Source organism: Brienomyrus brachyistius, chromosome 2, assembly GCF_023856365.1.
Source record: "Brienomyrus brachyistius isolate T26 chromosome 2, BBRACH_0.4, whole genome shotgun sequence".
Classification (NCBI taxonomy): Eukaryota; Metazoa; Chordata; class Actinopteri; order Osteoglossiformes; family Mormyridae; genus Brienomyrus; species Brienomyrus brachyistius.
In genome coordinates this window covers 16,332,710-16,359,942 of record NC_064534.1, presented here as the reverse complement: position 1 = coordinate 16,359,942, position 27,233 = coordinate 16,332,710, and the positions used below count along the sequence as shown (strand labels likewise).

Below are 27,233 nucleotides of genomic sequence, written 5' to 3'. Positions count from 1 at the left end.
GTTTTCCGGAAATCTATGGAGCTGCCGTGGGCTCACTGGGAGGAACCGTGACATCTGGCTTTGGCATGTGAGCCTAGCAGGCTGAATGATCATAAAGCAATGAAAGCAGGGATACAGTTGAAGCTATTGTCTGGGGTGGCAGCTTGGTGGGTGGCGGCCATATTGTCAGTATTTCCTTACATGGTAATCTCAGTGTCCGTCCCAATGCATATAGTTGGCTGTGTGGGCTGCTCTTTGCCTACTGGGTTATACTTAATGGATATGAAACTATACAAAGAGTATGCAAAACTCTTCAGGTCTTTCTACAGTGAATAGAATATGCAATGCTGTAACAAAGTATCTTCTTATTCATAACATTTAATCGTATCTGACCTCCAAACACACTTCAATTCAATTCAATTCAATTCAATTCAAAGGACATAAGAACATAAGAAATTTACAAACGATTGTTAAAATCTTATCTAGCTCTGATTTAAAGGAACCCAGGGTTTTAGCTTGCACTACACTAGCAGGAAGACTATTCCATACTCTAACTACACACTCTGTAAAGGAGTGCTTCCTCAAATTCGTTTTAAAATGTTCTCCCGCTAATTTCCACTTATGGCCACGAGTTGTAGCATTTACACTAAATAAGAACATAAGAATTTTACAAACGAGAAAATTTGACCCAAAGGACGAGCTGAGTAAACACAACACACGTTTTAAATGATCAATTTTCACCCACAATCATATCACTCATGTGACAAAGTAATTGCCCTATTATACAGAATACAGCCACTCAATCAACAAAAGCACCAAATCTAAATTTTTATTGGTTAAATTAACTAGACCCTCCAATGGTTGACTGCTGCTCAGTCTACAAGAGCACATAAAAAAGTCATCAGGAAAGTCACAGCAGATCGCAGATGAACATCTAAGGAACTACAGCCCTCTTTCAGGTCAATTAATGTTCATTATTCCATGATTATAAAGACACTGGGCAAAAATGGTGTCCATGGGAGAGCTATAAGGTAAAATCCACTGCTAAACAAAAAGAACATGAAGGTTGGCCTAACATTTGCCAAAAAATACCTTGATTACCTCCAACACTTTTTTTTGGAAAATATTCTGTGGACTGATGAGTCAAAAGTGGAACTGTTTGGAAGACATAGATCCCTTTACATCTGGCGTAAAGCTAGCACAGCTTTCTACAATGAGAACATCATGCCCACAGTCAGACATGGTGGCGGTAGTGTGAGGGTGTGGAGATGTTTTACTGCTTAAAGGCCTGGGTGACTCGCCATAACTGAGGGACACATGAACTCAGCTGCCTACCAGAAAATACTGAAGGAGAATGTCCTGTCATCGGTCTATGATCTAAAGCTCAAGCGCAATTAGGTTATGCAGCAAGACAATGATCTGAAGCACTAGAGAAAGTCCATCTCTGATTGGCTCTGGAAAAAAGAAAAAAAAAAATTAAGGTTTTGGAGCAGCCTAGTCAAAGTCCTGACTTGAACCCCATTGAGATGCTGTGGCAGGACCTTAAACGGGCAGTTCATAGTCAAAATCCCTTTAATGTAGTCGAATTAAAACAATTCTGTAGAGAGGAGTGGGCCAGAATTCCTTCACAGAGATGCCAAATGCTGATCTCCTCTTACTGCAAGTGTTTGATCGCAGTTGTTGCTGCTGAAGGCTAAAGATGGCACAACGAAGCAGTTTGGGGGTGGGGGTGGGGGGGGGGGGGGGCAATTACATTGTCACCTTGGTGATATAGGTGCTGGTGAAGTATTTTCTGTCAATAAATAAAATGAAACCTCATTTGTTGTGTTTACTCTATGTATACTTAGAGTTATACTAAATTTCTTTAGAGATCAGAAACAATTGAATGGTATGGATAAGCTAAAGTAGGGGGCGTTAGGGAGCGGGCAAGTACTTAGTCATATCACTGTATATATGAATCCCTCTGACATCCATGCATTAAATTCAACCAATAAATGTTCAGTGTTGCTGTTAAAATCTTAAGAATGCTCCTGCATGGGTAGTGGCTGTAAACCCCCTCCTCACCCTTAAGTAGATCAGCAAACCTCCACGAGCATCTGGGTGACACTTATGAAACTACATCCTAAAGTGAAAACAAATAACATTTTGCTACAATGTGTTCTTAATGGTGAGCTTTAAAGTGCCACAGAAATGAAAAGTAAGAGATTTTCAAAGTGCAGTTGACTGGTGGTCACATAAACACAGCTCTGTTTCTGGAAAGTTCTTCGCCCCACCCCTATAAAAGCCACAGAATGAACGTGTGAAGTCGCTTGTGTTTTATTCTCAGCCTAGTTCTGTTATTTTTGAACATGTGCAGGATAAATGGTTCCTTCTTTTCTTCAAATAAGTAAAGCCGACTTCGCGCATAACGATGAATGGATTTCGGAACGCGCCGAGCTGAGATGATACACTGCGTGTGACTCATAGCTTAACCATATTTCAAGAGAAGTCAGGTCTTCATTACGCAAGTTGCCCACTGATAACAAAGCGATATTGACAAAGAGCTTATAGTTTATTTGTGGATGTTCTCAGAGCCCTGATTCCCAGTACGGACAATCGCTGGAACAGGAATAACTGGCGCTGCACTGGTTCTGGGCCCAGTTATGTCACTGTAGTTGCTGCATTTGGAGCTGAGCCAGCAAATAAATTAGATCAGAGTCTTATTATGTTTGGTAATGTGTTCTGTCTGAGGCTTGAGGCCCGGTGGTATCTCAGATAGGGACAGTCTGGGGACTGCCGACTGGTGACCGCATCCCTCAGATCTGGCTCTGGACTCTATCAGATTAGCCTGACGATACATCCAGCAACGGGCTCAAGAAGAAAATGCATTTCATACGTATATGTGTTTTACATGCACTTATGTTTCGGCACATATTTACAGGACTGCTGGATTCATGTTTATTTCAGTAAACACTTTTGAGAAAAAACTAACTGGACACAAGTCAATTGATCAAAAGATTACCCAGTGGAAGCAGCAGGCTTTCAAGCAAGGATAGTATCCGCACCAAACGCCATGGTGGGCTCATCTTTAATGCTTATCTTTAACTCTTATATTCATCACTCAGGATTAAATACGATAAAGGGGACTTATAGTCAACAATCGGTGAGTTGAGCATGCAAATGAGGTGACTTTGCAAAGGTTTGCTTTCCTCATCTTTAGAGTCTAATATATTCTTCATTGAATATTATGTAAATTCTATCACGCAGGTATGCTTTTGATTTTTTATTTCAAATAAATTTTTTCCAGTTTGGTAACACTTTACTTGGCAGGGCACAAATAAAATAGTATTTTGCTCTTACTTATGTATTAATTGACCGCAGACTAATCGTAGTTACATACTGATCTCACATTAATTCATCATTAATGAATCGTGATGCATATTTTATCCCAAGCAGTCACTGTATTTGTTTATATTTGTAAATTCTGTAAACCTTTGTGGATTAAGTAATAAATAATACAAGTGAAATACTGATCTCATGTATGTTCATCATTAATGAATCGTTACACGTTTTGAGTATATTTCTTCATGATTTGTACTTCAGTAGTAACTGAGTTATTACTCAGTGTTTGTGCCCTGTCAAGTAAAGTCTTACCTTTAATTGTTTTTTTTAGAAGATTGTTTAATCTATTTTTCTTTGAATGATTCCGCAGTTAATACTGTGGTTCCACAGTAAGTATTGCCCCTATTATTATCTAGTGCAATGTTTTCCAATCCAGCCCTCAAAGACCCACTTTTTTGCTTCCTGTCAGACAGTCCACATTTTTGCTCCATGCGACCGAGGAGCTGGGAGGCAGCAAAAACCTGGACTGTTATTGGGTCATCTAGAACCAGATTAGGAATCACTGATCTGGCACTGTTCTCCGTCAGGTTGCATTGACTCCACGTCCCTAATCATCGTGACGGCAGGGTGAGGTGCCCTCCCCGCCAAGGCCGTGCTGCTCGGGCATGTCTCGCCACGTTGAGGTTTCCTCCGTGTGCTTCGTGGTCCTCAGAGAAGCGCGCTCTTCAGGTGAGCTGGCACACTGCCTTGCTGTGTGTGCACACTCAAGTGCCAAGCACTACTTCAGCTGCACCCCACTAAATACTGTGTTTCCAAGAATAGACTTCAGATTGCCGTGTCCCTCGTTAACATCTCCCCTGTTTTCCTGTTGAAGTCAAATCCTTCTCTGAGTGTATCTCCTTTAATATTTAATGCTTTTTATTTGCCGTTTGTACAAATACAGGTGCATCGGAACGCTTCTCCTCACTTATGCTTCTCTTCATAGCTTGGCGGGGGGAATGACCAAAGTGAGGTGGCCTTGGAGCTGGGGGTTAAGGGCCTTGCTGAAGGGCCTAAGGACATGTGACTGTTCTGCCAAGGCTCAGCTAGCGATATTATGATCACGGGCACAGAGACTTACCCTGCTGAGCCTCTCATTGTTATTTTGCTGCGCTGTAATAAGACTACATTAGCATGGCCCTTGAGCATCCCATGCTCTGTGTGAGATAACCATTACAGGATCTTCTTTGCAGCTGTAGCTAAATCATGGTGTAATGGCAGCCTGGGTGCCGTCAGCCATCCTCCTGTTAAGATGTGTGTACTAGAGACAGGGGTTGTCACGTGCCTGTTTAGAGCGTTCCAGCCCCAGCCAGGTTGCCGATGATGTCACAGAGGGCCTGAACCAGCATCTCCCAGCCTCCTAGACTGCTGAAAATAATATTGAGCAGCACCGGCCAAAATTGCAATACTAATAATATTTCACAGCAGAGTGATTAGACTTCAATCATATTTTCCGCATGTGTTTTCTAAAAGTTGCACGAAAACCTTTGAAAAATCATTGAACGGTCTGCATTCTGCAATGCAGATGTGGTGAGTGGACTCTTGGACAGCATGTGACACTGGAAACCATGAGACACTCTAAATGTTTCTCATTATCCTCTCACTCTCCCCCTTTTGCCTCCTTTCTTTCTTTATTTCCTCTCTCCATTTTCTTTCCCTCTTTTACTTGCATAAATCGATTATCTGTAGGGTGAACTCTTGTGTGTAAATATGCTACTAATAACTGTCTTTTAAATAACATAATAGGATCTCTAGTCTACTGTGATTCACATGTACACAGTTGGCACTCAATGACTCATAACACTTAAACATGCCACCCTACACTTTTAGCTGTGTCATATCCCCACCCCCCTGACAAAAAAGGTCCACCCAATCCTTTTATGGTGCAAGATTTGCAGGACTGGGAGGGATGCCAAAAATATCTTCTCCTAGAACCAATGGGGTAACACTCACATAGAGGAATTAGTGTGACCAGTGAAGGCCTGCTTCCATGTGTACCAGGAGAGCCTTCTGGTACCTACGTGCTCCTCCTCCTCTCACCGTTCCCCTGCACCTCCGCTCAGTGTGCAGCAGCATCCGCCCAGATGTGCTGACGCAGCGGATTCTTATACGATTAGTTCATGTGAGTGATGTCATGCACCCGACTGTCCTCAAGGGGGCACCTTTCCCACGGCAGGAGCTTGGAGTTTTCCGTATCTGAGGGTCGTGCTTCTCCACCTGAAACACACTTGTGTTTGATTGTTTCATGATGTTCAGCAAAGCAGCTACTGGATACTGGAGTTGACTGGACAGCAGATTAGTGTCCTACAGAGCAGACTGCTGCTTTTGCCCCAGTCCAGTCAATACCAGTATCATTGCATTGTATTACAGCATGTGCCCATTATGTAAGTATGGAATTGCAATTATCGCAATCAAAGTATGGAAATCTTAAAAATCTGGAATTACATTTGTGATTTTTGTAATGTGCCACACAATGCCCATTTTTCAGCATAAATGAACCATTTTCAGTATTTTATATTGCAACCATAATCACTACTTGGCAGATGTTCATCACTCTCTACAGTAATTACACAGCTTTACGGTTTAGGAAGCAGGTGAGGAGGACAGCCTGTCATGTTCCAGCGACTGCTGTCTGGGCCTAGTTCGGCTCTCAGAGTCTGTGCCCACGCTTAATGTTTGTGGGCAAATAAGAAATCGGGAATCAGCTAGAGGTTCAGTATGGATTTCTCCTAAACCATCATACGTGAACTATTTAGCCTTGGATCTAACAACATGGAGAATTTAAACAAAATACCGAAGCCCTTTCCTGTAGCCTGAAAGATCCACTTTTCCAACACAGATTCAGCTCCTGCTATGTGTGAATGGTTTGGGTTAAATATTATCTGCTCTCCCGCGATTCCGGCATCTCCCATCTTTTGAACTTTATCTGTTACTTACCGAACTAACCTGCCTCATGACTATAAAGCAGATATTCATCCAAAACTATGTTCAACCAAAAAAGGCCCAAGTTGAAGAGCACTGCATATTGCAGCAGCCTCTCCAGCTGTTTTATAACCAAAAAGATCCCCATCAGCTGCTGTGCAGAAGATAATAACACCACTTACACATACTGAACCAGAGCCATGAATCCTGGCTTCACTTAAAACATAACTTAGAGCATAATAACCATGAACAGAAAGAGTAAACAGAACGCCATGGTATTTAAAAAGATTCATGTTAATTAAAATCCTGCATTTATGACGTCCCGAGATTGCTAAACAATAACTAAATGGATTTCAAGGCAGAATAATCAAAATACTGCATCCACAGGAGTTTTAGCCAAAGATACACAAGCATAAACTTTGTTTTTCATGTCCTTTCTCTTTGGTCATACTTATCATGAAGTATTAAGTAACACTGTGCTAAGAACATGCACAAGTTTCATGAAAATATTATCAGATTCTCAGCCAATGAAATCACCAAGGAGAAAGAAGTGCTTCTAGCACGACAGCTGTGGTGTATCCAGCCAATATCTGACAGCTTGATTTAACGATACCAGTAACGACTTTAACACGTTTCTCAAAAACAATCCACAGATACAATACATTTTCTCCATGGGGGTCATTTTGAATAATGTGCTTTTGTAGATGAGGCCAATATGTCTGTTTAATGTTATAAAAGAGATAAACCTTTGGAAATCCTCATCTGATTTTAATTGGAAAGGTTTAGGGGAAAAATATGAGTCATCTTCCTCCAGACCAAAGTCTTGAAAGAGTAAAATACATTTGGAATTTAGTTACACTTTCATAAAACTCGTCACTACATTAAACATGAAGACAGACCTACAGAGCTACACAGCTCCTTCCCTTTAAGATCACGGCTCTTCTTGGTCTTCTTGAGCATCCAAAGGGGTGGCGGCTGGCCCACTCTTTCTGCATGTGTGAGTGATGGATGCCCTACAGGGCCCACTGGCTCCTCTGGGAGAATAGACCCCAGTTTCCAATTTCCCCATCCTCATCCATCCATTTTCTGAAACCGCTTATCCTGAGGGTCGTGGGGGGTCCGGAGCCCATCCCGGAGAGGCAGGGACATATGGTACCAATGACTACATGTTTTGAGAAGGTGGAGAAAATAAAACTACTTTTTTTTGGGCTCAGTTATTTGTATATCTCCATACCTTCTGTTTTTGGAGCGTATTCTGCTATGTGTGAATGGTATGGGTTAAGTATCGTCAACATCCTTTCCCCCTCACTCTCTCTCTCTTCCACCTCCCTTTGCTGGCTGCGAGTCTCCACCTCTTAGCACACTGCAGGGCTGCCTCTCTCCTCTCTCTGCAACAGGCTGTAAGGGAGACCACATCGACATCCCCCAGACCTCCTTCAGAGGGCTCCCTTTCTGCTCTCCTAGGGGGTGTTTGAGGGACCATCAGTCGTCAGGAATCACTTTTCCTTTTTCATCCTTGTGGTGACGTGCTGACATCACCAGATTTCATATCTGACTGGGATATGCCTCTCGCTCTCTGCTGGGAAATGTTGCCACACCATGGATCTTTGCACCAGTACTGATCATTTTCTTGCCTTTGTCTTGGTGGAATCATTCAACTAAGTGAGAGTTCTCCTTCATCATTCATCATCATTTTCACTTGTCTGTCAAAATTTTTTGTATATACTTTTAAGGAGCTTCCTAGCAAGGACCCTTAACCTCAGAAAGTTCCGTGTGATGTATTTTTTTAAATAATTTTTTATATTAAAGGCACCTAACCTCTGAGTACCTTTCTCTACCACCAGCACAAAAGAAGTAGTTTTGTTTCAGTTTATTTTCCCTTGAATGTGACTGACGGCTGCAGATTCCTTTGTGTCACTCTTCACTCCTGGCCGCCGCCGCTTCAGCCGCCTGCCGTGCCTGAGGACCCCCCCCCCCCCACGTAAGCCGTGATGAAGGTGAGGGGAGTTGTACCGTGGCTGGCCCTCGCCATGCTCGCCCTGTCCTGTATGCTGGCGTGCAGCCACAGCACAGGCACGCTGACGGCAGCCGTGGATGGAGCCGTCGGAGAAAAAAAGGAGGTCAGGTTGGAACGGAGAGATGAGGCGCAGGACGAGTACCGTGAGGAGGTGACTGTGGTCCAGCCTGCCATGGACCCGGAGATGAGGGCTCCTAGAGGCAAAACCAAAACCCGGAAATCCATGGAAAAACCAGTGAAAGGTAAAAGTAAAACGAAATCACGTGGTATTAGGCTTCGACCTATAAAGTTCTCAAATGTAAGACAGGTGAAAAACTAAGATGAGATAATAAGAAGGTACCGAGTGACGCTTGAATCCGAGTCTTGTGTGGGCCATACATGCGGCACATGTGGTCAGCACAGTCAAGAAGTAGCAAATATCTTTGATGGAAAGTTACCATGACTCTGTAAAGTAGAACCTGGTGAAAGCATCGCTATAGCATATACAGGGGAATGTGGTGGGTGTAATTCCACCCCTGACTTTCCATTGCGATTTGTAGCAAAACTTTCTCTTGTTTAAGAAAATATCAGTGGTACTGGAATCTCTATTATGACTTGAGGACCAAAATTATATGAGAGACAAGGAGGGGGTTTCTCGATAACACTTGCAATACCGATGACTCCATTTGAATTTTAACCTCTAGCATTCTGATTTTATTAAACGCAGTGTTAGTCCTCATTACTGGGCATTAGTATAATTGCCATTTGTTATTCAGTAGAACTTTCATAGGTTTCAGTTATATATATATATATATATATATATTGTATATCGTGTTACCTTTGGCTACTTAAGTAATTTGAATCCGTTTGATAAAGTCCAGGACTGTGTGGCAGATCTTTGCAATGATCTATCAGTCAGTAACACTGGTATTATGACAGAGGACCTTTCTGGCACAAGGATCCTTAATAAGGGATCATGGAACTTGGCAGCACACAGAAAGTTTCCCATTACAGTAAATCATCATCCCACAGCCTATTCATAATCCGAGTATTATCAGTCGTAGCCTACGGGGAAGGCGGAAAGGGCTGAGAGAACACTATCTCATAAATCCACAAATAACTACTAACCAACATCTTAGAAAGTCCCTTTTCGTCCATATCCCAAGAGGTGCCTCAGTATTGAAAAAGTATAGCTGTCCACATAAACTTTTCCATTATCATTTCGGTGCTCTTTTCCAGTAGGAAAAAGTGAGACAGCTGTAAGAGCTGTAAGCGGGTCACTGTGCAGTTGTTTCACCCCAAAGAATGTTTAAGATACATTCTGTGGTCCAAAGTGCAACATGAACAGCTGTGGATGGAAAGCAAAGGTCTGATACGCCTACAATGGCGAGTGATTGGGGGTTATTGTTCTTGAAGGATTCCAGACCCCATCACTGCAAAGATAATCCCATGAATGCTTGATAATTAGTACTGCCTAAAGTCTTAGTACAAATTCCACAAACCCAGTGACTTTGTAATATTAACCCCTTAGAATGGTGCTTAACCTGAACTGCATCTTTGTACAGATGCATAAATTTGTTCAAAACAGGTTATATAAACCTGTTTGAATATGATGACCAGCTGGATGGATAAATGAAATAACCCAAACCTGATTTCAACAACTGCAAATCAATGGTGTAATATTCATAAATATGGCAACGGCATTGCATTTGATGTCATTGTGCAATGTTTTCTTGGATCTCCTTGACAGGGAATATTGGTACATGCATGCCTACCAGCTCTTGCTTTTGGCTCTTCGCCGGTGTCGTCCGACTGGTGCTGTTCTGGCCACAATTAGAAACAGATTTTCTCACTACACTTCAGTCCAAGAGAAAGCAAGGATGCAAAGAAAATGTGTATATGAGTCAGTGCAGGAATAGCACTTACATCACACATAAAATCATGTCTCAAAGGCTCTGTGAGGCTCATTGACTGGTACAGAGCAGGGCATGGGAGGCACCACAGTACCTGATGTGACCTGTATGTCTGCAGTGGCAAGGGACAGACCGACTTTGTTTAATCTCTACCGTCTCACTGTAGGTAGGTCTAGGAAAGCAGCCAGGAAGGAGGCCAGAAGCAAGAAGGACAGAGGTCCCAAGCCCACAAAATCCCCCCAAAGAAAGAGCAAAGGCGACAAGAAAAATAAAGACAAGTCTGGAAAGAAGCACAGGAACAAGAACAAGAAAGTGCAGATAGAGGGGCCCCCGTCTGAACCTCCCCACGTACAAGAGGAAGAGCTGATGGTGGTCGACCCCATCTGGGACCAGTGTAGGTGCCCATTAGCACAGGGCCACAAACTGCTGGTCAGACTCAAACCACAGTTTGGATGTGTCTTATAGCACAGTGACCACCTCTCAAAGTCTTTAAAATATGACTTCCTCATGTCAGAAAATGTAATAGCAAGCTACTGAATCTGCATGACCGATGTATACGTGTATGAAGATCTATGAAATCATAGGACTTGTTGAAAACATTGCTTCAAACCCTTCTGTATAATGCAATAAATACTGGATCATCGTATTATAATTTGACATTGCAGCAAGACAACCCAGAGTGCCAATTTGGAGCATAACTGAGAATGTGTCCTGTGATTGCATTTCTCTAGCGGCCTCCACGGACGTTCCTCCGGTGACTGAAGATGTGTATCCGGACCTAGACCGCAGTAAGACAGGCCTGCCTTCCAAAATGCTTTCCTTAGCTTGACGGCTCACACCGTAGATACCTCTGACATCTTTCCAAGACTGTAAATCCTAGTGAAGTGTCTTCTCTTTGAGCATCGCCAGCATCATAATGACAGTGTGGCTTGCCTGGAATGGATGTGTGTTATATCCACACTGGATCTAGCACACAGAAGACTCCTATTGTTGTGTCCTGAGCTCTGAGATCTTTGTTTCCCTTGCAGTTGACCAATTCTGGGTGGTACCTGAGACTCCAGATCCCTCAGACCTCGTGACAGAAATCATGTGGAGGGAGGGAGATGCTACATGTATGTTTTAATGGACAGACATTAGCTTCTACAGGCAGAACTTGTTTCTAGGCCTCCATAGGGTACAATACAGGCCACCTTTCTGTGTGCATTTATGTTTAACAGAGGGAAAGTCCCTTTTTGGCATTCCTCATAACTCCTTGTCATTTACAGATCCAAAGATTCTGGAAGAGACAAGCGAAAAAGACAGCGAAGAACCAGAAGGAAGTGTGTGAACATACTAATATGTCTTGACTGAAATGAGTGTGTGCTCTACATATACCAGATCTAGCACACAGATCCTATTGTGGTGTCATGAGCTCTGAGGTCTGTGTTTCCCTTGCAGTTGACCAATTCTGGGTGGTACCTGAGACCCCATCTCCCTCGGACCTTGTCACTGAAGTCATGGGCAGGGAGGGAGATGACTACTGGGATGCTACATGTATGTTGAAACTGTTACATTTACTGTCAGAACTTCCTTCTAGCCCTTTGCTGGGTTCAATACAAGACACCTTACAGTCCTAATTCCTGCTTAACAGATGACTTACCAGAGACCTTCCCTTACGGCAAAGAGATCCTTCCTACAGAGCTCTCTCCCGCCTCAGGTGACTTTTTCTCCAATACTCTCAGGAACGTGACCTCGGGTTTCTGTAGGAATAGACAAAAACCTACATAGGGACAAGGAATTTGTCAGGGTGTGCTTTAAACATTAGAAACACGTTGTCTTGCATTCATCTCATTACATTCCAGAGTACATTTTTAATGCAGTCTCAAAGATGTAAAAGTTTTCAAAACAGGCATTATGAAATGCTGTATGAAACGAAACAGCGTGTTCTTGTCTCCGACATAAAGTCCTCAGTATGAGCTCAAAATGGAGCTGAACCGAACAATCCAAGCCAAGAAGCCAAACTATCCCGCTTTTAAACTGACCAGTTTATGGGTTGGTCTCATATGTGTTCCAGCTCCAGGTAAATCTGCTTCTGTCTAACTTTTGGTTTATCTGTTTCACAGAGTCTCCCCCGCCACCCTTTGAAAACTCATTGTACTACGACTACGAGGATTTATACCGTATGTAACTGACTTATACTGTACATAACGGTCTATGCTGCCACGATGTTACGGCACCTGGAAAACATACTGTATCATCACGTAGGAGACTTTGTTGACTACAGATTTAAATTTGCATCCTGTTAATCCGAAAGATTGGATTAAATGTTTGTTGTAATGTTTCTGGCAGCCTACAGAAATCTGACAAATATCTGTTTTTGAAATAGATGAAAGTGGAAAAAATAGGATCCAGCCTTAGCTTATAAAATGCACTATTTCAGATGCATGTGCTACCAGGGACTTTAAGGAAACTCTCTCATTTTTTCTGGTATCACTCATGGCTGCTTGATATTTACAGATGTAAGGATTCCAGAAGAGACAAGAGAAAAACAGAGGAAGGAAATGGAAGAAGGTATGTCCACGTGATAATATGCGTATCAGGCTGGTGTAACTCTGTGTTCTGTGATTCCAGTGTTGGGATCTGGGCTTCTTGTCACCCTGCATAGTTATTAAAAATGGAAAAAGGAAATATAGGAATATAGAATGAAAAATAAAACATTAAATATTACAATCATTTCAGGGATACTAATGGCATCACTGTATCCCTTGTTGGATGTTATGGGTAAATCGTACTTTCAAAGCATTATATTCTGAAAAAAAGATCCATCCCAATTTTAACCTCCAAAATTGGACAAACGTCCTATTTGACGTGTTTAAGCGGAGTAGGACACTGAGGGGGGGGGGGTGAGGGTGGGGGCTGAAGCTCTGTGAGACGAGTCGGGAAAATAAAAGTGGACTGAAGGTGGAGGAAAAGATGGCAAAGTATGAAAAATAAAAGTGAATGAAAATAACAGAAAAAGCAGTTTTAGGGGAACGGTGCCCATTTTCCCCAGAGCAAAGAGTAAAACAGCAGATGTAGGCTGTGGGATGTAGGAACAACTGCGTGCTCAGCACAGTAAATGTCATCTTTGGACAGAAATGGTCCCAAGAGATGTTCTACATTCAGTATGAGAAGCTAATCAGTCTCCAGCCCGCGTTTGGATGTAAGATATGTAGGGCCACGTGAATATTTAGACTCTGTCTAAATATAGGGCTATAGAATAGAAAAATAGCCTGAATAGACAAATACTTTAAATCACTTTCTCCCTAAATGACTACAATAAAATAGAAGAGACTGGGGTTGGTTGGCCACAGAGGCTGGTTAGCGCAACAATAATTTCCATGCAAATAAAGGGAGCTTTTGCCGAAATGCTAAATTATGAGATGTCTCACATGAACTGCATTCAAAAATCTTGTCAAGAGAACAGAAGTGGTTTTAATCATCAAGCGGTTGTGGTTTTAATCATCAAAACAATAAATTGCCTCTTGGAAAATGTCTAATTTTATAGATATCTCAGTGAGATATTGAAAATAAATTAATTGTAGCAAACTGAGATGGGGATTAGCTACAGTACAGTATGATTTGTTCTATGATTTGAAGGTCTGTGATAAGTCATGCCAGCTTGGTATCACGAAGTGCATGTAGGGTGCAGCTGGGGCTGGTTATCACATAATACACCATCTACTTTCATTTTTTTTTGAGTAATTAAAAACAAGTTGTGTATTTGGAAAATTATTTGGAGAAAAAATGCAAGGAGATGGCATGTTTAAAATGTTCAGCAGCCAAGATTTTTTTGTTTTATTATGGTTCTTATTCATCTGCTAGATAATGTTTCAAACTAATATTTTGAACATATTTTGAGTGCCCTTGCGACCCTGAATAGGATAAGCGGGTACAGAAAATGTATAGATGGAAGGATAATTTGAGTATCTCATATATTTGGAAGCATTATTTCACTGACATTTAATGTTTGGTTTTACTTTAGAATAGAAAAAAAGTCCAATTTTTTTGTATGATACTAGATTCTTACAAAACGCATACAATATGAATGTTATGCCAATCAAACCCATAATGTGTGTCAACCAAATCTATGTTGGGACTGGCTGGCACTAGGGCACAACATGTTTTCATAACCAAATAAACTATTTACTGTAACTGTTTTCTGTAATCTAATCTCACTGATTATAGCTGAGACCTTAAGGATAAATTTCCAGGTAGCTAGGTTATGAAAATGTAATGCATATATGAAATTTACAGCACTGAATGGAAACTATACCAACCAACCCTGGTCTCCCCTAATTTCACTAATAGTTTTACTCTCAAAAATAGGCCTTTGCAGCGTTCTTTGTCAGTTGATGCACATGATTTGTTTTTTACTCTTTCCTGTTGTCTTGTCTGTGGTATTTTATTAACTGGTGTCTGTTTTAAATTTACTGGGAAAATATCTGTAGTTGATCTTCCCTTTCATGTGCTAGAAGAAAATAAAGGCTGAGGGGTGGGGTGTTTCTGATTGAGGTAACAATTATACTGAGCCAAACCACAAGTCGCTACCAATCATTCTCACCGTCCGCGATTTGACACTCGTGTGGTATTTTACACGCATGTACTTTGCAAATGTATTCATCTGTGAAGGGAGCAAAAATTATAACGTCCGAAAAACAACAACAAAAAATACTTTTAATGTACTTTCTTTTGAGAAAACTAAATTAGTGACTCAATTATACTTTAGATGACGCTAACCATGTTATACTGGACAACAGTTAGGCGGTATTGAAATTAATTAATTCAGAGATTTTTTTATAATAGTTTTCTTTGCTGTACTTAAATGCTTAACCTATCCCAGGTAGCATAAGGCACAAGGAACACCCTAGATGGGATGTCAGTCGATTACAGACCCCCTCACTAATCTCTCTCTTATATTTCATGGAAGAAAAACAGAGACGATGGGAGGAGGTGGAAAAGGCACGACGGAGGCCGCCTCCCATTTTCACGGAGGCAAAAAGTAAGAAATCATTACAGTATGAAACGGCGGAACACTGTGCTGCTGTTATACGCTGTTCGGAAACATACAGATGTAAGCTGTAAGCAGATGTAAATACATTTAAGTTTTTTCAGTTGCTGTTGACGTACTTGCAAAACCATGCATGCAGCACATCTGTCATTGCAGTGTTAGGCACTCATTTTCCATTCTGAGATTCTTACATTTCAGACATTTCTTTTGCCCATTCATTTACCCTACAACTCAGCCAGGACCACGAATATTTAAGTAAAGTGGAAACTGGCTGCAGTCTTCCAGCACTGAGAAGTATTTGAAAAAGTGCATCATGAAAGCTAGCTCAATTTACCGTGCAAACTGAAAACAAAAATGACATAATGTCTCCTTAGTTCGGCTGGCTTCCAAATTGGATTGATGGCGTTTCCCGCAGTCCTGCCACAAAGAATCTAAGCCTCTCCATCTTTCATATTGGCGATTCTTTCAGTTTTTTACAGTAATCAATCAAAGTAACACAGTGGAATGTCAGCTGAGCTTGGCAGGAGTCACTTGTTGCTTCCAAGATCTGGACAACAGCACACGTTTGAGAATAAGTGCAGGAGACTCCAACATCAACAGCCTGCCTTGTTTTCTGGAACAGCTGTGTTGCTTTTGGCTCCACAGCTCAGCCTTGAGGATGACTGAGGAAAACACAGCTAAGCTCTGGCATGTTCTATAAAAACGAATGTGATACGTCCTCATTAGACTGTCTGGGTCGTTTGTCTTACCTAGCAGTACAAACAAATCCACCAGGCCAATAGAAGAGTATGGTAACAAATATTCTACTTTTATATTATATTATGACTGATGAATAACTTAGTGCTTTTAATTACAGAGTGTCCTCCACTGGGCATGGAGTCCCATCGTATAGAGAATGACCAGCTACTAGCATCCTCAATGTCCAGCCTTGCCTTCAACCCACAGAGGGCCCGGCTCAATATGCAGGTACGAGAGGTATTTAGATACCCTACTGTGGATCTGATGCACTGGAGTTAGCCTCTTACTTACAATGGTACCCCAGCAAATGCCGTATGTTCAACTAACATTAGCCTTGGGTTCTCCTTTGGTTAGTTTTAAGCAATCCTTCTCGTGATGTTTGCTCCAGGGTTTTATGCATCAGAACTTCCCCCAAATGTTTTCAAAACTAAAAATTCTAAGATTATGTGAACATTTAGAGAACCTAACTGAAACGCTGTCGTAAGGTTTTCCAAAGGTTCCAGCATAACAAACATTAGGAAAATCTGAGATCTTTGCCATTTCAGGCACTTGAATGTAACGAGAATCAAAATATGCAGCCAACATTCTAAATAAACTTTCTCGAGTAACCATAGGGTAACCAAACAAATCTTCAGGGAATGTAATAACCTTCCTGGAACATTCTGGGAACCAAAGATTGTTAGCTAGGTCAATCTAAGAGAATATATTAGCAAACTCAATTAATACAAGTGCAAATACCATCGCCCTGCTGACCCCATGGACGATGAATGATTGCAGGCCTCAGATGATGAGGAAGATGTATATGGAGGAGCATGGTGTGCCAATCCCGATGAGAGGGAGAACTGGTTTGAAATAGATATGCGGCAGGACACTGAGTTCACTGGAGTCATCACCCAGGGCAGGGACTCTGACATGAGGTAAGAGGCCTCTGCTACACGGCCCACAGCCGAGTGGAAAACGATTTATGCCATCTTCCTTGCTGCTTCATTAATTATATGCAATGAGATATTAATGTTATGCTGATCAATCCCATAATGTGTGTCAACCAAAGAACATTGGTTGAACAAAACCAACCAAATCTAGTCAAGTCTGAGATCATAAACATCAGTGGAAATGACTTTGATTTCTCATGTCAGATATTCTCAATGATAACTCCTTGGGGGATTGACGGCTGTGATCCTTCAAGTAGACTCAAGCAGCCAAGCAACCAAATACTACGCAGTCCAAGCAGCTCTCTATTCAACAGCCATGGTTACTCTGTGAATTATTCAGTGACACAGAAGATCCGAGATTTTTCAGTGATCTCTCTGATGATGCCATTCCTTTCTTTGTAACAGCAATGACTTTGTCACCTCCTACTATGTGGCCTTCAGCAATGACAGCCGGGAGTGGAATATACTTGATGACGGCTACGCTGAGTGGGTGCGGAATCTGGTTTGCTGACATACAAAACCACCAATGCATTTATATGTGTTACGGCCGTGATGTTCAATATGCTGTTTTATTTCACCTGTCGATCGCAGAATGTTGTATTCAGGTTAACCATATTAAAAATATAACTTTTAACATCGCTTCTAATTATGATTGGACTGATCGTTGTTCGGTATGTTTAATTTATAGTCCAGGGTTTTTGTTTCGTTAATGAGGCAAAATATTTGGTTACTGTAGATATGGATATTTCAACTGGTGATCTTGCGCTACATACCTACGATATTTGTATTAGTTGGCTGTTTAGCAGCAATGTAAGATCAGTGGGCAAGAGGAAGGTGATGTCTTGAGGTGAATGCTGACTACCCACCTTTGCTTCTCAGCTGTTTGTGGGGAATTTGGACAAGGACACACCTGTGGTGTCACAGTTCATAGAGCCCGTGGTGGCTCGCTATATCCGGATCCTGCCTCAATCATGGAACGGCAGCCTGTGCATGAGACTGGAAGTGATGGGGTGCCCACTGCCCAGTGAGTGTTGCCCAGGTTACAGAGACATGTGCCCATACATTTTTGTTTGTTACAGCCTTTGATTTCATATCAATATGCTTTTGTCTATTCAGGTAGTAACAGCCACCAGATTCAGAATGAAGTTATTTCAGTAGATGACTTGGACTTCAGATACCACAGCTACAAAGACATGGCCGAGGTTTGAAGAGTGTTTTGCATCACTAAGGGGAAATTTATATCTAAACCAACGTGCTATCAAGCAATGACTGGCCAGGAGAATGCAAAAACACTCCCACTCTCCTCATCCTGTTCTTCTTCTAGATGATGTACTCAATCAAGAACGAGTGTCCGAATATCACCAGATTGTACGACATTGGGGAGAGCTTCAAAGGACTGAAAATCTATGCCATGGAGATCTCGGACAATCCTGGGGAGCATGAGCTGGGTGGGGGCAGAGGCCAGTATGTAGCAGAGAGTAGCCATTGCTTCCACTGTCATTCTAAAGGCTGTCCTTCCTGTCCCTGACAGGTGAACCGGAGTTTCGCTACACAGCTGGACTTCATGGAAACGAGGCTTTGGGACGAGAACTACTGTTGCTGCTTATGCAGTTTCTGTGCAAGGAATACAAAGATGGCAACCCTCGCGTACGCCGCCTCGTCGACTCGATACGTATCCACCTGGTGCCATCGCTCAACCCTGATGCCCATGAGCTGGCATTTGAAGCGGTTAGAACTCTTCACCTACCACGCCAACCATTTTCTCCATTAGATTCTTTGTGGTTTGTGCTGTTTGATGTCCTGTTCTAACATCTCTGTTTTGTAGGGCTCAGAGATGGCAACCTGGGAACTTGGACACTGGACAGAAGAGGGATATGACATTTTCCAGAATTTCCCAGACCTCAACAGCATCCTGTGGGCAGCAGAGGATAAGGGCTTGGTTCCACAAGTGACACCCAATCACCATATTCCTATTCCAGAGCACTTCCTGAATGGCTCGGTGTGTATGAACTACAGCATATGGATATACTAGAGAGGGCCAAATTGAAAACCTCTGAACAAAAGTTAGGTCAGTCACAGACACACTAAATGCAGAGTATGGTGATTCAACACCCCGCCAAACAGAAAACGTAAAGCTAATTTACAGGAACTGAGTCCACTCTCATTACTGTGGATGACAGTATTCCAATATCTTAAGCACCGAGTACAATAATTATACAACACTCATGAAATGATCAGATTGGGTACATGGATTTCCTTGTAGCTTAACTGTGAGCCCCTGTGTTGTTTAGTTTGCAGTGGAGACCAGGGCAATCATGTCCTGGATGGAGAGTTACCCATTCATGCTGGGAGCCAATTTGCAGGGGGGAGAGAAGGTTGTTGCGTACCCCTTTGATATGCGCCAAGGAATCAAGGAAAAGGTGGAGAATGAGAGGAGACGGACAGTGCGACAGTATGAGGAAGAGGATGAAGACGAAGACCCATGGCATGGGGTCTACCCAGAGAGCGAGGAGGAGCTAAGAGAGATAGCTGACGAGTCCATATTCCGCTGGCTGGCTGTTTCATTTGCCTCCACCCATCATAACATGATCAACAACCATCGTGGCTCCTGCCACAAAAATGACCTTGCCCGTGGTGCAAGCATCGTCAATCGCGCAAGATGGAAGCCTACAGTTGGCAGTGAGTGAAAAGATCAGGCAGTCAAGAGCATTAATAATAGAATTAACCTACATGATTTTTTTTTTTTTTACATTGACCAGAACAAGACACAAAGTACTGACTAAGATCCAATGTTTAATTTTATTTATGGTGTAAATTCAACTAGATCTGCCCGTGTGGCCACTGCATAATGAGTTCATTTAATCTCACTTACCAAACTTCAGTTTTCAGAACACATTTTCCAGATTACCATAAGTCATATTACCATATGACAAAACCAGTCATATTCTGTGGTCCTCTACATCATGTCTTGATTTGCAACAAATATAATGACACCTCTGGAATTGACTCTGCAGTCATAGTTACAAGTATTGTTATAAGTATTGAACACCAATCATCATTTTATCTAAATAACCACTTTCTCAGCTGGGTTTTGCATGAAACTTATGGTCCCTCTGATTTCACTTCAAGGCATGAATGACTTCAGCTATCTGCATACCAACTGCTTCGAGCTCAGCATCTTCCTTGGCTGTGACAAGTTTCCCCATGAAAGTGAGCTCGCACAGGAATGGGAGAACAACCGAGAAGCACTTTTGGTCTACATGGAGCAGGTGAGAGACACTGTACATCACCTAGAACAATACTCACGGTAGCATGTTTCACTGGGGCCACCATGAAATGCTGGGACCTCATGCTTCCAGGGTTGAGGATCTTTATCATGCCTGCTAGATGTTCCCTCTGTTGAGCGGGTTTCTTCCCACGGTACAAAGTCGAGTAGTTAGGTGACTTGTCGTCTCAAAATTGCCATTAATGTTTGTGTAACTGGGTCTCCTGTCTTGAGCCTAGTAGCTTGGAAAGGCTCCACAGGAGCCTAGAGTGGATGTTCTTTATGAAAGAAAAATTATGATACTGTTAGCTCTTCCTTTGTTAGAGGCATGTAGTTGTGTTTGAAAATGCTTTGTCCCTGTAATCTCAGGTACATCGGGGGATCAGGGGAGTGGTGAGGGACCGGGAAGGCAACCCCATAGCCAATGCGACTGTGTCGGTCGATGGAGTGAACCACGATGTCAGGACAGGTAAACAGTCTGGCTCTTAAAGCCCCTGTGAATTAGAGGATTACAGTATCACTCAAAGGGAAAATGCTGCTATTTACTGCTTCACAAGGGATGTACATTTGTTCATTCATATTAGATTTTTTTAATGTCTCAGAAATTAATGTGACGTGCTGTTCTTTGCTTGCAATGAGTAAATCAAATGTTTTAGCACAACTAAAACCAGACTTTTAAAGTGCATGCAGACATGTTAGTCTGCCTGAAATCGTATTGAATATGGCCTAGGTGCTCTGCGCATGTTCCAGTGTCCCCCGCCCTCCTGGGCTTTGTCCCGGAAGTAACAGAAGCCAGTACACAGAAGAAGCTTTGAGCATAGCAGAGGATCAGATGATGTGCGATATATCAGCATCGCATGTTATGCACATCCAGTTCTTACATCGCTTGTCAGCTACTGTACTGTAGATTAAGATCAGGCTTTTTCTTACCTTCAGTTTGGTATGGATATTGTAGCACCAAGAGTTTAAGTCTCGCTAAAACATTTTTACTCTGCTATAGGAAAAAGAACCTAGCAAGTTTTGCACATTTAATGATCATTCATTTTCAAGATTACCTAGTATGTTTAAAAATCAGTGTTAAGTTTATCTTCAGTGCTTTTGCATGAGTAATGCATGTGTTGAAACCATCATGATCATTTTCTTCCTTACTGTTTAAAATCACTCCTAGATGGGTTTGTGATAAGTTAATGTTGAACTCCGTTTTCATTTCATAAATACCTCAGTATTTATTACAACAAAATCACACTGGAACATTTGAAAATTTTCCAATACCGTGCTGTCATAGTATTTTATAGAAAACACTTTATTTCTTATGCTATTTGGATCTTCTTGTAGCTGCTCTTGCAACCAGATCACAATTAAAGCCTCTGTCACTTCATTTGCATACACATTCATTATTATTATTTTTTTACGTCTGTGACATGATAGGTCAACCGGAAAAATCCCAGTATTAACAAGCTGAAAAAAAGCCATATCGCCACCTATTCTCCTATATTCCTATAGGAGAGTCAGACATACTTCGTTTAATAATTCGAGTATGTTTCCATGCATGTGTACTGGGACAAGGACAGTAGTCCAATTAAATGGCGCAGTTAAGCTATAACCGTAGCTCAGCTTAGCTGTGCATGTAAACGTACTTTCTGAGTGTGACACATCCATGTCCAACATATTGAGATTGTAACTAGTGATACACGTGTGCTGACTCAAGTTTCCACATTCGGTGTTCCTTAGCGGACTCTGGAGACTATTGGCGGCTTCTGAATCCTGGGGAGTATCATGTGACTGTGCGCGCAGAGGGTTTCGCCCCCCTCACACGCCTCTGTGCAGTGGGCTTTGAACCAGGAGCTACTCCCTGCAGCTTCACCCTCAACAAATCCAACTGGGACCGCATCTTGCAGATCATGCAAATGAACGGCCAAAGGTCCCTCCGACTTCTGTCCAACGGTCGGCCGGGAGGAGGGCACTGGCAGCCCAGGATGAACACCAGTTGGAGAAGACCTGTCAGTCATGGCTCACGCCAGCGGCCTTTCCGCCGACCGCAGCAACAGAGACCAAGAGCCAATGCTGCTAAGAATTTATCCCCGAAGACAACACCCCCCACAACGACCACACCCCCAACAACCAGTCTCCCAACAACACCCCCCACAACGACCACACCCCCAACAACCAGTCTCCCAACAACACCCCCCACAACGACCACACCTTTCCCTGCCACTCCCGTGCCGGAGTTCCCACTGGAGATTTCCACCTCCTTCTATGATTCCTGGTACAATGAGTACATAAGCACTACTATCAGTCAGCCACCTGACAGTACCCCAGAGCACTATGAGTATGAAGACAGCACAGATTATTATTAAACAAAAATCACAACATGCATTCCTGCCTCTCATCTGAAAGGTGCTGTTAGTGTAGCTCTTTATGTCCAGAATCTTAACATCTGTATCATCCACTGTTCTCACCTTCTTCTGAAAACATAGCACAATTTTTTTTTAATGGGCAGCACAACTCTCAATGTAAACTGAACCTGCAGTAATCAGTATTGTGATCAAAGGGTAGCTTCCCTGAAGTCTCCAAAGACAGGCCACACTTAAAGGTCTTAAGAGAACATGCCCTTCCGGTACCATTTACTAACCCACAAGTAAAATCCACCAGTGCTTGAGGTAGAAGGTATTTCATTATAAAAGTTTATTTACATTTTTTTTGCCATTGTAGTAACATGCTACTGACCAAAGAAAAGACATGTTTTTCAAAGGGGGGAACAAAACACAGAAAGTACTTGAGAGAATTATAAAAAATGTTCAGCGCTGCCATATAATTCAGCCTTGTTGCTTATTTGTGTTTTTTTTATAGCTTGAACCACAAATTTAACTTGAATGTCTTCTGACACCTTCTGGCACTTTGCAAAGTATCTGTAGTATACAGTTAACCTCAGACAATTGTACTGAAATTCATATTGAAGTATAGTAGTGCTCTAAACAGTGGCTTGAGGTAAGGCCACTGGACAGAAGTTCATTCTGAGGAGCTGCTGCCCCTGGCAGCAGACTGGTGACAGCGCATCTGGCCTGCACAGAGCAGAGGGGAAGGTTCGCCGCTCTCAGTGGCTTACATTCATGTCGTTCTCCTCCTCATCCTCGGGCGAAAAGGAGGAGAAGACGACGGGCTCACACTCGAGAGTTCGCACGTTGACCAAGCAAGCCGTATGCGTGCTGCTGAATTCTGGGACAGAGACCAGGAGGACGTCCTGACCGTCCACACCTGCACGACACGGCGAGACAAAAACGCAACGGGCTCAGTGACATCATATGTAAGCTTTGCTTTGAAATCAAAAGGCTTCAGCTTAACATAATCCAAGAAGAACACTAACTAACGTACCTCAGCTATTTAAAAGTGACCCATCGTATTATTTCGGACTCTTAATAAAATTCTTTTAGACGCAATACAGGGACCTCTGCACCTAAATGCATAATAATAAGTCAAGAGCACATCTGGCTCACCGGTGATACGCTTAGCCTGGTACGAAGGTGCATTTCCACTGAAGTACACATGGGGGCACTCTTCAATGATGAAGGGATCACTCTGGTAGAATGGATAGCAGCCTTATGGAAAAAGCAAGGGGTAAGAACCAATCAGACCATGCACTCACCCAGAGGCCACACCCCCAGGGCTGACCCGTGCCTCTGATTGGCTTTTACCTAAAGTGTCGGGAGCAGTGGGTGCCAAGTGGCGGAGACGCAGGGTCCTCTCCAGTACGTCGAGGTGACTGTCCATGCTACTGTACTTCACTATGTCGTTCACATTCTGCCCTGAGGTACCCAAGAACCTGGCAAGCAAAGGCTAGTCTGTTAGAACAATCCCTCACAGATCCACAGAAGTCACATTTCGAAGCGTTCACGCGCGTCAGGAAGGTACCTTTGGCCAATCAAATACTCACACGCATTCTGAAGGAACATTTCAGGCAATCATGTACAGATAGAAAGGATGTGCGCATTCCCCTTCTGCCTACCCCCGGTGCTCACCGGACTCCATCGATGTCGGCTTGATAGGGGTTGGTGACCAGCTGCAGCGTGGGGTATGCTGTGGACAGGGGGAACATGCAGCGATGCAGGGGCTGCTGCGGCAGTGTGTAGTTGCTGGGGTCAAACTGCCCGGGCATAACATCCACTGGTACAGAAGCCTGCAGATGGCAGATGTGGGGAAAAAAAGACCACTGTACACCTTTCTGAGAGATGGATCTCATCCCAAAAGACAAAATAGTTTTAGATTAACCTACAGCCATTTTCAAACAATGCTGTGCTTAACAGGTTTTGATTCACCACATCCTAACTGGAATCCAACATTCATAAACAGCTTGTCAAATCTCAGCCGGTTCCCAGGAAGCATGTCAGGGCACAGGGGGGGCCTTGCTTACCACCAGCTGCACAAGCAACTCGTCCAGCAAGCGGATGGCTTCCACGCTTCCCGCCTGGGTCTTCTTGGTCAAGTACTTAGCCTAAGACAATGGAGGGTACACACACACACAGCCATTTTGCATTTCGATTAGCTACTCCTAGAATATGCTGGACATCAGCCCAGATTACAGGAGTCCTGCTGGAGCGCGGGAGGCACCAAGGCCTCCCAAGAGGCTCACCTTGTTGACAGAGTCTCTGTCCTGGGTGCTGTGGCTCAGAAGGTTCCCAGCCAGCAGGACGCGGCAGATGCGTGCAGCCCCACTCTGCTCGCCCTGGTCACCCAGCTGTCCGGAAACCATGTCCACCAGAAGCTGCAGGCTCAGCAGGCTGTCCGCCCCGCTGCCGCCCAGGCCCAGGCCCAGGCCCGAAGCCAAGAGCACAAATCTGCCAGCCAAAATACACAGTAACACAAGCCATCTCATATGTGCTCGATTCTGTCCCATAATGCATCAGAGTGAGATTCGGACTCACCGATCGGAAGTCAGGGGCGGCCTGGGGTGCTGCTGCGGGAGGTCTGCCATGTTGAAAGCCTCCACGGTGAAAATCCCATCATTATTCTCAGCTCCGAGCACAGCGATCACACTGCCTGAGGGTGGAGTCACAGCTTCAGAGGCATCCTAAGGCTCATTTTCACAGCAATGCAGCACATGTGTGCTGAGCGGTGGTTACATATACATACAAAGCAACAAACTAAACTAGCAACAACCACACAGTCATCCCAAAACATAACCCACAACCAACACCCATACCACACTACAGAAGCAAGAAATAGGACACACACCTGTGACAAATTCTGGCAGGTCGATGTTTCCCTCCAGCTTGATTCGTTGCAGTTCATCTTCTAGAATGAGCTCATCTGACTGACTGACGTACTTGGCACGTGGAGGCTGGGGTAGCAGGTTGTGCTGAGAGCCCAAGACAAAACACAAAGGGTGTGCAAGTCGGACTAATCAAGCAGGTCAAGTTCGGATTATCAAGCATTAGCAGTTTTTTTTTATGCATTAGGATTTTTGTCGCATACCTCCTCGCTTATTTCTTTCAGGATGGATGGCTGAAGCTCCATGTTTTTGAAGAGGGTTCCCACAATGCAACACTGCTCGCCAAACTGAAGGTCGCAGAGCCTCCTCACAGGCACACCAGCACCTGAAGCCACACATCCATTTAAACTCCTGCTGGTACAGTAAGCCAAGACATGGCAAAAAACGGAGAACTTCTAGGTACCCCAGTTCTGCTTGGCTCTGCCGATGAGGATGCCTCTCATCTGTATGAGCCTTGAGGCGTAGATATGCGCGTACTGCCGGTTGAAGCTGCGCTCCCCGACTCTGAAGCGCTCGGTGCAGCTGGCGTAATCGGGTCGAACACGCTCGAACAGCGGGCCCTCCGATCCCGGCGGACAGAGCAGAGTGCCCTCCTTCCGGACTGCGAGATCAGAGAACATCGCGTGGGCCTGCGGGGAGAAGGACACAATCCTTAGAGCGCACGCCTGGGCCGGACTGCGGCTACGCAAAACCCGAGCTACACTGACAGTATTTCGGTTTCACACCGCTGTAGGTGATCATCCAAATGTGGGACGCAAAATACTTTTGATAACGTTATTTTAATAAATATCCCCCATCTCTCAACTTTCTGTATTCGTTACCAGTTATATAAATTTACAGGGGGGACAGCTAGACATTTCAGATAGATCCCGAAGCATCACTGGTATTTAGAAAGATATTTAGAGATCTTATTTAATTACACTAAGCCAAATCAAAAAGAATTCTTTCGCCATATTCTAATCTAACTTTTACGGTACACCGAGCTTATACAGAGCTGGTGAGACATGCAGGGTGCTAGATAAACATCAGTTAATGTTCCGATACTGGTCCATAATTTGAAATGAACCACCACAAGCTTTAGCTGAAGCAACATCAGATAACCGAGTAAACGACACGATACGTCGTCCTGTAAACAGCGAAAACAATATACTTACTGAGAACTTTTATAACTTACTTGCGAAGCAGTAATACAGTGTTATGCGGAAAACGATGTGCTGTTATAGTATATTTTCACTCTTATCAGTCTTAGACGCGGGCAGAGCAGCGGCATTGAGAACTCCCGCCGCTGTCATCACCTTTGACCCGTGACGTAAGAGCTAGCGCTCGGAGGCATCGCGGTGCCATTTTGGGAAGGGCGCGCTCTTAAAAAAATAAGGCTGCGGGGATGTTCTGTATATGGTAGCAAAATTTGCATTTAGAAATTACCTGTGACTTTCAGAATGCCTCATTGCTGCTGAAATTTTGCATGCTGCTTTTTGTATTCTTCTGACAAATTAGCAGTGGATGAAACGTTATTATGGAAGAAAACGGCAAAAACAAAAACTGAATTAAAAGTGAAATAACCTAATTTATTTTCTTGGGGACTATTAATTCTTCGATTGTGTTACTGTCCAAGGAAATAAATGCATATTTACGTAACATATGACAAATCCACAAATAAACGCTCGGCTCACCGTGCTCTTTCAATTTACAGAAACAATAAAAATAATAATAAAAAGTAAAACAATTGGATTCCGACACTAGGCCTATACGTGAATAAACCCCTAAAGAAGACCTTTAGTTGCTATAACGTTATTTGGCAAAGAAGCAGAATAATAACTGCTGCAGCAAAAG

The 27,233-nt window shown here is 43.1% G+C and overlaps 2 protein-coding genes across 3 annotated transcripts; one reads left to right on the top strand and one right to left on the bottom strand.

The window, feature by feature from the left end:
- Positions 1–7,619: 7,619 nt before the first annotated feature.
- On the top strand, positions 7,620–22,949 carry LOC125717302 (inactive carboxypeptidase-like protein X2). Of its 2 annotated transcripts, XM_048990195.1 has the most exons (22): positions 7,620–8,520; positions 10,337–10,564; positions 10,902–10,958; positions 11,199–11,282; positions 11,436–11,489; positions 11,608–11,703; positions 11,801–11,866; positions 12,273–12,329; positions 12,667–12,720; positions 15,119–15,190; positions 16,056–16,165; positions 16,715–16,854; positions 17,275–17,359; positions 17,749–17,893; positions 17,986–18,071; positions 18,194–18,317; positions 18,401–18,597; positions 18,695–18,868; positions 19,161–19,548; positions 19,999–20,138; positions 20,504–20,603; positions 21,866–22,949. In XM_048990195.1, the coding sequence occupies exons 1-22, from the start codon at positions 8,253–8,255 to the stop codon at positions 22,489–22,491; spliced, it is 3,351 nt and encodes a 1,116-aa protein (XP_048846152.1). In that variant the 5' UTR covers positions 7,620–8,252; the 3' UTR covers positions 22,492–22,949. The 2 variants fall into 2 exon arrangements, with proteins under 2 accessions (XP_048846152.1, XP_048846153.1); XM_048990196.1 differs by lacking the exons at positions 11,199–11,282; positions 11,436–11,489.
- Positions 22,796–26,729, bottom strand: pold2 (polymerase (DNA directed), delta 2, regulatory subunit). Its single transcript, XM_048990652.1, has 11 exons — positions 26,575–26,729; positions 25,804–26,029; positions 25,604–25,725; positions 25,364–25,487; positions 25,054–25,168; positions 24,762–24,966; positions 24,543–24,623; positions 24,151–24,308; positions 23,827–23,954; positions 23,629–23,730; positions 22,796–23,389 (listed from the first exon to the last, which is right to left on the bottom strand). The coding sequence occupies exons 2-11, from the start codon at positions 26,018–26,020 to the stop codon at positions 23,229–23,231; spliced, it is 1,413 nt and encodes a 470-aa protein (XP_048846609.1). The 5' UTR covers positions 26,021–26,029; positions 26,575–26,729; the 3' UTR covers positions 22,796–23,228.
- Positions 26,730–27,233: the final 504 nt, after the last annotated feature.